Below are 12,102 nucleotides of genomic sequence, written 5' to 3' on the forward strand. Positions count from 1 at the left end.
GCACTGTGTAAATACTGACAGCTTTCGACGTATGGAGGTACTGGGAGACCATCTCTCTTTTAATCATTATGTCTTTCGCTCTGAGAGGCTGCTGCTTTTCTTCGTTCAGGTTCATATCCACCTGGAGAAAGAGGAGAGGAGAAAAGGGAATAAAAGTTGTGACATATGCAAAGCATTTTCAAACAGGCAGATAGCACGATGGAAAGTTTACCTACTCAAGCAATTAAACAGAAACAAATCTCTAACTGCAGTGAGCGGTGAACCCACAAATCTTAACAATCCTTTTTGATATGGGGACCACTAATTAAGAGGATACATAAGAGGTGCTGAATGCAGCAGTGCTTCCGTTATGCTCAAGACACTGAACCTAATGTTAAAAACACATCTCTAAGAAGGATTTCACACTTCCAATTAAAATAAAAAGCTGTCCAGTCTGAAGCCTGAACGAGGCTCAACGCCATGACAGGTTTCAGAGGCGCTGCGGTGTTGGACCAGCTCATAATTGACGACACGTTGAAGGAGTTCCTGCTGCTGTTCTGACACCTGTAAACATTTTATGAGCTGTCGGAGAGTTCGTAGCCAAAACAAAATACTACCACAGTAATCCAACATGTGTAATGGTTTTAGCTCGGCACAGAGCCTTGGTATGGAAGTTACAAGGAACATTTACAAAGATTTACCGTAGGAGTAAATCAAAACATGTACATGTATTTCTGCAGGCATTATTACATGCTTTCAAATAGTATCAGGGTCACTTCATACGAGCCTGCAATCAGCAACTTATTATGCCTAATAAGCTAAAGACAGGTTTCTTGGGGAAAATATATGTGATTTCTATTGATTTAAATACCATTACCATGCTTCCAAAGTTACGTAGTGTTCACACATAAAGCATGCACACACTCTGAAAAGTGCTCCTCACCAGCATCTGTTCAAACAGCTCCAGAACGTATTCATCGGTGTGATCATGCAGCATGGCACTCTGGGTGTTGATCTCATAGGTGGCGGCTGACGAGTGTCTCTGAGTTGGCATTTGACCCGGCTTCTCCTTGTCCTTTTTCATTCTCATGCTGGTGAAACGCTCCAACTGGAAGAGCAAATGGCATAAACAAAAAGTTGGTAAGTGAATACAACTAGGCTGAACATTCTTTTTGAATCCAATAATGTTACGTTTCATGAATAATAGTAAATATCTAAATATTTTTGTGGGGATAAAACACGAGCCCTTTTCAGATATGGACGTTTTCTTCTGAAAAATCTGTAATTTGATCTCAAATCTGACAAGAATAGTGCAGCAACACAAGGAAATACACAACTGTTGCTGTTTTATATGAGTAATCTATAATTGTGGTCTTCTATACAAGTTGAAAAAAACTGGCTAATAAACTATAAAAGATATGCTTTGAGTTTTTTGTGGACATCTCTCCACAAATGATCTCCAAGTACATAACCAAACATAAGCATATCATTCTTGGCAACATAATGATAATTGAACACTGAGTAGGAATAATAATAATAATAATAATTTCTTAATTCAAATGTAAGAGGGGAAATTCTGTGCATTTTCATTATCGTTCCTTTCAGAAAATTAAATTTATGGTTTCCTGAAAACATCTGTTGTACACTTAAAATAACTGTCAGAACATTGAGAAAGCTTAATTTGTACTCATAGTGAAGTCTAAGGCTGCAATAAAAATAGGATGAAAAAATGTGTTTTAATTTAGCAGTAATGGGGACAAATACTCTTCTTTGGCTGTATTTTTCTTAACTTAAATTCCCTCCAATGTCTCTACAACAATCACCATAAGTTCACTATTATGTCTGAAATAAGCCATAAAGGCTTCATACTGCTAAGTGCTACTTGTGTAAGTCGGACAGCGCCAACACGTTAGCAGCCTGATAAACTTTTTAATACAAATTCCAGTTCTGAAAAGGGCCATTGTCAGCAAAAATAAAGACCGATTCGCAATGTGAGTGGATGATTGCGGATTAGACCTTCAAAAGGTTTTGTCCACACCATGTCAACATGCAGGGAAAAAACACAAAAACCTTTGGTTTTCAAAACAGTGGGAAAGAGACAAGATGTGGACAATGTTTGTACATTAAAAGACATGAAAACAAGCTGACTTTACAGTACATGCAATCATGGCACATTTCGACACAATGATCGCATTCTCTCGTTATTGGTGGTTAAAGCAACGCTGCGCAATGTGCCATGGATTGCATGCCGCCAACGTGCATTCTGCAAACACACATGTTCAACATGAAGTCAGCAAAGGACAAAACACATAACAAGGGTGTTATGACTGATTAGGCTTGTGAAACGACGACGACAAGATATTAAATGCAAGAGGCCAAGGTGGTTTCCACATGGACAGATGGGAGAAGCACACGGGCGCTGTAACAGACCTACCTCATCGGGAATCAGCCGTTTGAGTTTCTGTGGGGGAATGAATGGATGAAAGAAAGAAAATTGCCCAGAAAAGGAAGGGGCGGGAAAAAAAAAGATCAACCAGATGGTGGGGGGAAAAGAAATGACAAGGGGGTGAAGGGAGAAGAAATTTCAGAATCCATTAGACAGAAATCATTCATGATGAGAATCAAAAGAAATAAAAAAATTCTAAAGCTCTGAGGAGTGAAATAGGACAGATAGAAACATTACACCAATGATCATGAAAACTTCATTCAGGTCTTCAATCAAACGTAATTCATATAAATTAGGGTTAAACGTTATAAGTTCAGGTTTTACGGGCTTCAATAGGGCTGGAATTACACGTTATTATCAGTTTATAGTGGTAAATGGCAAAAAGTGAAGCAGAATGCAGACGTGAAAGGAACGCATCACACACATTGGCCACTAGATGTCAGGCTACTAACAACAACGTTTCAGTGTGAGCATAACTTGTGTTGGGTCCTTTCAGACAGCATGAGGCCAAGCTTTTTAACCAGGATTAATCACAATGAACATGGTATCATGGAGACAATACAGACACATCAAGTACCTCACGCGCACTGAAAATTATCTCTCAAGAGAAACATCAAAGTTGAGGTTGAACAATAAACATGTTGTACTTCTAAAGTTGTTGTCATGTCCATTAGTGGAGAACTGTAAACGGTACTATTAATCTGAAAGACTGAACGGCCTACAAGACCTGAGGAGTTAGGACAAAACTCCATGATTACTGCAAGCTGCAGGGGCCTGAGGGTCGACGGGTCACAAAGTCAAACCCAAAACAGGATCATCCTTATCTTGTCTGCTTTAAGGAATGCTGCCAACAACACCGAGGGCTGCAGCAATGGAGACAGATGTTTCTCTTAACCTGCTTTTAGCAACAGCCAGTGTCCAGTTTGGTTTATAAGAGACTTCACACGGTTAGGAAATGGTTTTTATTCTGCATTTTTTGTTCAGCTCTCTCATGCTAAATATATATGAAGAAAAAAAATTACTCAGCAACTCTATCTCTCTCTCTCAGTGAGATCACCACCACAAGTTAATACAAACTGCACAGGAGCCTGTTTCAGAATGTTTTTTCCGGCACACTTAACTGAGACTTAATGTGATGCATCATATCTATAAAGTTTTGAAGGAGAGTTTACTTTTTACAATCTGAAAAAACAAACTATTATTATTGTGGACAATATGACGGTTGTTAATGGAAAAAAACAAAGGAATCATAATATAAAAGTTCTGAACGTCTGAATTGAGACTTGGTTTGGTGAGCTAATGAGAGAAATGTTCAGAATAGAGGTTGCGGGTATTGTGAAGGTTACGTTAATGTGTTTCCTAACAAAAACCACACCGTACAAAGTGTGTGTTTGTGCATGCAGATTCCTGCTGACAACCAACACAACTAATGAATAATATAGAGAAATGACGAACAGTGGCCGCATATAGTGCTGATAAAACAAAAGCGTGCAGGTTTTTTGTCACAAACAAAACCTTTGATGGCTAAAAAAAAAAAGCTGAATTTGTAAAGAGTGATAATTTATTAGGAACTACCTTCAACATGACAAGCATATTGTCCTCTGCTTAAGGGGATAGGAGTTAAGAAAAGGATGTGTCTGCCACGAAACATGAAATAGCAGACTAACCTCAAGTAAACAAATGTGCTGGTGCCACTCAAACCGCAAAACGGAAACACACAGCAGAGAGCTGGCAGGAAAACTGAAAACTCGTCTGACAGAAAGCTGTACAGACAGTTTGGGGAGGAAGCCAAACCCCCCAAAAAGTTCTTGAACTGAACAAACTGTGAAACTCCAATTTACATACCACAAGTACGTTAAATAATCATCTGGACGTCCTCATGTACAGTGTTTAAAACAAAATTAGAAGTGAGAGTGTTCAATTTATTTTGTGATGACAAAGACTATCACTGAGTACAATGCCTTTTCAAATGTTAACCGAAGACCCATTTGCACGGCAACAGCACAATTCAAAAACACACGGAGTAAAAAAAAAGATCACAAAAATATATACTATTAGGCTTCAGCTGTGAATTGAGGATCACATTTTGGCAATCAAAGTGACGAATGTCTTTCTGTATGGAAATATTGGCAAGTACTGCAAAATATGAAAAGAGTGGCATGCAAAGTGTGTGCACCGTGCTCTGCAAATCACTTGTGTCACATCAAAAAGAAAGAAAAAAAAATCCAGGTGAAAATCCACATCTTGTTGCCAAAATCTATACAATCAAAATCAAATGACAGTTTGTTTCTTTAAACGAAATGTATTGTTTTGACTTGTGATCACTGACTTCGGGAAATCAAGGGGTATCTAATACCACAACATGCACCATGCTTGATTCATGCTCGAGACGCAGCACCAGCATCTTTACAAAAACAAAATCTTAAAGGCATTATTGTGCTAACTGAGTCATGTTGAAATATTGTATTGGAATAAAACATCAAGAATTATTATTCCTAGAGACGGCTATCATGCAATACACCCATACTTCACTTCTTGTGTTTGCAAAAGCTCCCAGTATTGTTCGCTATAGGGTTGTTTTTTTTTGCCTCCAGCGGCATCTTCAGGCGTGAGCTTGGCATCTCGTACAAGATGTTGAACAAGTAAAGGTTTGCGATTTAGACATTTAACAGGAACGACTGTCTTGCAAATCACCTGCTTGCAGTAGTGTAGTACAGCGTTGCATTTACTCTGCTGCGTTTCGTTAAATTGTACTCGTGAGAATAGTTTTAATGCAACATACTTTTTAATTGAGAAAAAACATGACTTTTTTTTTTGTGCTGTCAGAAATATCACACTCATTTAATTAAGTGATTTGAAACGTTTAACTCATTAAAAAAAAGTCACGTAATCAACACAGTTTTGTTTACTTCCGTTTTTGTTTTGTTTTACTCCCTTACTGGAGCGGCTCTCCTGTGTGTGTGTGTGTCTGTGTGTGTGTGTGTGTGTGTGTGTGTGTGTGTGTGTGTGTGTGTGTGTGTGTGTGTGTGTGTGTGTGTGTGTGTGTGTGTGTGTGTGTGTGTGTGTGTGTGTGTGTGTGTGTGTGTGTGTGTGAGACAGTACATTATTGACACTTTGTTCATGTAATAACTTAAGGTTACAACTTTGTTTCTCGAAATATTCAAATTGTCAAAGTGGTGAATCTGCACTCTAAATCAAACCCAGACTTATGTTGGATGTCTATTAATTATATAATTATGTTTTGATTATTTTGCTAATCTTGAGAGAAATGGCATACACGGAAAGCTAAAAGGACGTTTTAAAAATTGTCTTTGAATTTAAATATAATCTCTGAGTGTTGAGTCCAGTCTTCAGTAGAATTAAATTACAGAAAATTGTGCAATTAATTAGTTAATCTTTTTTTAATCTGTTTTATTCCGTTCCTTTGAGCGACTCATTGCATTTCCTTTTGAAGGGAATATAATAAAACGCTGTAATTTATTTAGTAGCAGACTTTTGCCTGAGGCTCCGTCACCGGACTCCAGGTGACCAATCAAACAAAGACCGTCAAATGATTGCACACAAACTCTTCGGCAGCAGGAGGAAAAACCTGCCTGAATCCAACTACAAATAGTGAGCGATTCTGTTGAGGAGCACGTAGGATAACATTTCTGTTGTGGCCACTCACATTGGCTCACTATGTAGTCCGCTGATTTACATTCAGCATTACACATGTAGCTGGCAGGACCACACTTTCATAAACAAAAGGCTTTGATAAACTCAAACAATACTGGAGTTTTACTGAAAAATGCGTCATGATTTTTATTTATTTAAAATATGCTGCATCTGTATGGATAGAAAATTCATAACAGGATTTATATAATGTAAAAACAATGCAAAACTACTACGACTTATTTTGGAACTGAATTCAGTCTTTAGACTAAGGCTCCTTGCTTGATGTAAAGGAACGTGTTTAGCTCATATTTAGCAGTCAGCGCTATTTAAAAGGATTCAAAACTGTAAAGAAAACAATGATCAAGAATAGTGTGTGGCAAGAGTTGCTCCAATGTGTTATTTTGACATATTTATTTCCAATGTCACAAAGTTATATTGCTTCAGTGTATGCAAATTTGTACATCCTAATGTAAGGACGTAAACAAGGTTACTGAGAAATAACTTGGTACTTGTGTCGGCTTTAATCCAAGTATTGTCTTACTGTTAAGTATTATGGGGGGGGATGATTTCTCTTCACTTGTACTTGAGCAACATGGGTAAGTAACAGTACTTTTGTTTGATTTGATGGTAAATGGACTTCACTTAAACAGCGCTCATCCCAAAGCACCTAACATCGTTAATCACATTCACCCATTTGAACACTAATGAAGGCTGCACTGTCACTCCAGTGTCTTGCCCATCGGCATGTGGACAGGTGGAGATGGGATTCAAACCTGCACCCCTCCAATTGGGGGAAGGTCGCTCTACCTACAGAGTCTGATACAGACACAAAATTAAACACGAGTACCGAACATGACAAAGAAAAGAGCTCAATGGGCTGCGTTAAAAACGGCTTTGCTTCAACCATGTTTTAATTAAAAACAACTTACCATAAGGGTAACTGAAACTGGCAGGGTTGGGCTTCAAAGTACATACTGAGATTTGTTTTGTTGCTGTTCTACTCTAACAGGTGCTAAAAGAAAACAATGGTTAATCAATGAAAAAAAAAAAACTAATCAACAATCACTCTGATGGTAGCTCAAGTCCTCTGGAAAGAAAAACCTACCAACTTTGTGCCAGTCGCAGCATCACTTAAATGCCTGTGGGGGTTTGGCACTGCTGATTGGACAGAACAAGCAACCTCTCTGTGGGATATGAAATACTATGATGAGGTCTGAAGGTTTCGCCTCTAATTTAGAACGAAAAGCAAACTCGCAGACTCATTACTTCATTATAATTCAGAAAAGCTCCCAAAGCTCAAGCAGCCGGTTAAATGAGCTGATTCATCTAATAATATACAATGAGCTCATTACATCACGTTGTATATGCGTTGGGTTCTCGCTTACTGTAGTGTGAGGCAGTGCGACCACCATCACCTTACTACTTCACTTCCACATAGCTCCCATGTTGTTTGGACACTTGCCACACAGAATGCAAGGAAAACAGGAGACGCGGCATCCACTAAACTTAAAATGAATAGCTACAATCAAGGAGTTTTTATTAAGACACTGTGTCTTAGTGACAAAAAAAAAAAAAAGACTCCAGGCAGCCGTTTCCCAGCCTGCAAGCAATGATCTAACTTCCAACCCTTTGTTGTATTTTCCAAGCAATATATACAAAAAATATTAACAAATACTGTAAAGGTGGAACACTAGTAAAGTAAACCACATTTCCTCCAAGTTTAAGGAAATCATGGTAAGAATGCAATTTGTTGGACAATTAGTTCAACTTGCACTAGTTACCCCTACCTGGAGTTTGAAAATTGACTGAAACAAATATTCTATGAATGCAGGGTAAGGTCTACAGTCAAGTAGGGAGCTTTTAGGGCTACACAATATATCACAAATTTATCATCATTGCCATATCAACATCTGTGATATACATATTGCAAGAGTGACTAAACTGTGATAAATAGGGTTTTCCCCATGTACTCTGCATATCAATTTATGTGGCCAACCACATGCAGTTGGTGTCCCCGACGAGGTTACCATACAGAGCTACAGACACCAAAGAAAACGAGGACTCCTTCTCTGTGTCACGTGTCCATCTCTACAACCGGACAGCTGAAGAGAAAAATCAGTCGACGCATTCGGCTTCTGACAGCCACATAATGAGCCAGCCCCATGCTGGTTTCTGTGAGTGTGTGTGTACACCTGTGCCTATTTGTGCATACATATTTAAATAGCTGGTCCAGTGAGTGGCGAGAAAGAGTATGTAAATGGGGGCAAGAAACAAAACTAAGTAAATGCAGATTGACAGAATAAATGAAGTACCCACTGTCAAGTTAGAAGATCCCCAAAATGGATCTACACAAGATGGTGATATGGGGGAAGACTTTATTGACAGTTATTACCAAAAGGTTTCTGATTATTGCATGCTTTATAGTTGCCTCATGGCTACAATGACAAACAGTGAATAACCCCCTCTAATTATTGTATTATGTCAGTCATATTCTTGGCTGCAGGACTGGAAATCATTACCAATCTCATTATCCATGTCAATATGATAAAGGTAAAGAAAGGAACAAGATCTAAAAGCATAGAACTACAAAAGAAACAACTGATATTTCCTGATATCTGGGGGTGAATACAAAGAAATTTCACGACCATGGGAATTGTCTTTTGCACTGCAAATAAATGTTGTGTTGCAGAAATACATTACATAAATGAGGAGATGTAGACTTCTATAGAATAGTTGTATGGGATATAAGAAGTCTCGTATTTCAACCTGATTTAAAAGTATAATAGTTGGATGGGCCTAAGACGTTTATATCATTTTTAAAAGAGTTTGGGAACGATTTAACAGAACATTAACAGAAGTGTGTGTGAGTACGGGTGGGTAATTTTAAAAATGATTTTCTGGAGAGAAAGTATCCACTTCATAGGATATTATAGAACTCTAGTATCCACAGATTTGGCTATAGTTTAACTATGTTCTGAAAGACCTCAGCATAAAATGTACAAATCCTAGTGACTGTGCAACATCGAGTATAACTGTTGACCGAATGGCCCGACACTTTCCAGGTTTATGTTGAATAAAAAAGTCGATCCCAGTCACAGCCAAAGACTAAAATGTTTACATGATGTCAGCAAGAAAATATGCTACTGATGCAATCGGATCACATGAAATAAACAGAGTTAAAAGACATAATGCAGTATGGTCTTATTCTCCCCCTTAAACTCCAAAACTTGTCCCCGGAAAAGAAATACTAAATATTTCAATTGTATGCAGGCATCCACGGCAGCCGCTCCCTTCGGTTTAATGAAAGCATGCGTGTAAATGCTCACCGCAGTGACAATGATATTTTAATTATTGTTGTTATTGAAAAGTTCTCAGTAGATAGTGTGCATAAAGTTCAATTTTGCTCCGAGCCCAGTAGGAATGGTTATAAGAAAGGGATTTAAAGATGTGTCATGTTTTTCTGCGGATTATAAAGTTAGAACACGTTTTCAGGAGGAAGATGTTTTCCCGATTGGGACACCTCAAAATTAATTAAATATCACAATGTCTGTGCTTCCAGCATGTCATCAAAATATGATGGAGGAACATATGCAGTAGCTATGTTGTCTGCGCTGATGAACTAGTCCACTTCACAAACAAATCGAAACTTATGTTCAATCGTGAAGGGCACTATTTTTAGACGCCAGTGAGACATCACGTTGCTGCAAAGAAATTACTCTGATTACCATAAATTATTAATATCAGTCCTGCATTCATGTTACTTGCAGCCCAGCGGTGCTAAATAAAACTCCTGTGGATGCTGCAGAGTTCATGTTATTTACCTGTGAGAGTAGATTTTCCCACTAAATGCCACAGATGGATCTGCTGACCTCATGTACAGGTGAATGCTGCCGTGAGTGGGTGTGGGCTGACAGCATGTATTCAGTGAGGCGGAGGGAGAGCTCCAGGACTGAAGTGCTGGTGCAAAGCAGAAAATCATTTTGTTTATTTGTGTTATGAGACATGTAAAGTTATTTTGGGTTGATTTAGAAACTACAGCAGGACACATTGTGTCATAGTTTAGGTCATTTGTGGGAAAACCTTTGGTTATGGAAGGCGCATGAATAATACAAACAGTAAAAGTTTAACTTCAAAATGTTTGCAACATACAGAGGGTATGCACACTACTAAACATATATGTTAAGTCATGGTTGAAATCAATTAGGTGCCAAGAGATTTGAGAGCAAAATCCTAAAACCAGCAGAGGATGTACTTCCTGCGGCATCTAAAGAAGTTCAGTCTGCCAGTAAAGACGATAATACACTTCTACACCTCCGTCATTGAGTCCATCCTCACCTCCTCCATCACCGTCTGGTACGCTGCAGCTACTGCCAAGGAAAAGGGGCAGGCTGCAGTGAATCGTCCGCTCGACTGAGAAGGTCATTGGCTGCAATCCGCCTTCCGTTCCGGATTGTAAGGCGTGCAGGTAAGATCGTGGTCGACCCCTCCCACCCGGGACACAAACTCTTTTTAATCACTCTCCTATGGCAGGAAGGCTTCCGTGCATCACGACAGTCTAACACAAAAAAGTGTTTCTTCTCGCCTGCCACCGGCCTCCCGAACATGCCCTTCTGGCATGTAAACTGATCAGATTCACCTGCCATCAAGAATTAACAGGCCTCTGGTGCAAAGTTCCCACCCTGGTTGTGACTCATTTTCCTTTCATGTTCCCCCCCCCGAGACCACTCAGAAAATGTTGGCACAGGTATCTAAAAAGATTTTATTGGGGAAAGAATTTTTAAAATATGACGGTCAAATTCATAAAGAAATAATTTCAGTTCCCAATATATTGATGTTTTACTCTACTATAGACTGTGGTATTATAGACTCGATAGAGGATGGCGTTTTCGGGTATTTAAAGGAAGGGGTGGAAGACAAATGGCCTATCTGTTAAGATGGATCAAACTTGAACTACATCTTTTTGAAAGGCTTGCTAGTGAGGTGAGAAATGTCAACCACGTCTGTGTGTCACACACGTGACAGTTTGTTATCATTGGGGGAGTTTCTGCAGATGAAGACGCAGTTAAAAATTAAAGTTACCCCAGAGCTTTACGGGCAGAATGAGTGCCCATGTGGATAATTTAATTAAATGAACATACTGGCATGAGTGGACATGGGGATATTGGAAGGTTAAAACAGTAATTAATCAATTTAATTCATGCACCTTCCCGCCACAGGCTATAAACCTTTAAGATATGATCCTGCGTGAACAGGTCAAAGAGACATCATCTGGGGGTGAGACAAATCTGTGGGCAGGACTGGTTAAGTGCTGAATATATTGTGAGTCTGGGGGAAGACAGGGTGAGGATGAAAGGGTACAGACAGAGAGCGGTCGAAAGTTGGTACTGAAGCCTCAGCAATATGTGCTGGATTTTATTCTTTCTATTGAACATTCATTATTTTTGTTTATTCAATAGTGTATACAAGCATGTTTGTCCACTAATGATAACACAATCTTTAAGGCTGCAAAAAACATTCTTCCATCTGTTTGTTTTGCTATGACCTCACCCACTTTAATTAGACCATGCAAAACAAACACAAAAACATATTCCTTATCAAAAATAAACAAACACACACACACAAACGAATTTTTCCTCTTCTGTTTTAACCTATTTCCACTTATTTATTGTTGCACTGCATTTTTACCTCAGGGATTTTGAAGTTATTTTATCTCCGGTACTTTTTGTGTGTTTTATCGTTGACCCTGCATCGAAATTTCGTTCTGCAGTGCATCGCTAATGCAATTATCAAAATGACAAAAAAGTTACCTATCTATCTATCGAATAAATGAATAAGCGACGATAGTAATTAATAGCAATTCTTCTTAAGTTGTACATTTCATGTCTATTAAAAATCAGTCATAACAACTAACAATACTAACATTATTCCCTGTATAACTATAAATATAAAATAAAGAATGTGATAAAGTTCATAAATAGTTTATTAAATGTTTTATTTATAAAAAGATAATCAGGATTACATAT

At 38.5% G+C, this 12,102-nt stretch overlaps 1 protein-coding gene across 1 annotated transcript in view; it reads right to left on the reverse strand.

The window, feature by feature from the left end:
- Positions 1–12,102, reverse strand: part of LOC308111342 (protein diaphanous homolog 1-like) — a gene marked incomplete at its 3' end in the record, with an annotated part of 43,198 nt that overhangs the window by 20,796 nt on the left and 10,300 nt on the right. Inside the window, exons 2-4 of the mRNA XM_080466204.1 lie at positions 2,414–2,440; positions 923–1,087; positions 20–121 (exon numbers count right to left, since the gene is read on the reverse strand). Of these exons, the coding sequence (XP_080322330.1) occupies positions 20–121; positions 923–1,087; positions 2,414–2,440 (294 nt within the window). The remainder of the gene's footprint in view (positions 1–19; positions 122–922; positions 1,088–2,413; positions 2,441–12,102) is intronic.

This window comes from Lipophrys pholis (genome assembly GCF_963383615.2).
Source record: "Lipophrys pholis genome assembly, chromosome: 6".
Lineage (NCBI taxonomy): Eukaryota > Metazoa > Chordata > Actinopteri > Blenniiformes > Blenniidae > Lipophrys > Lipophrys pholis.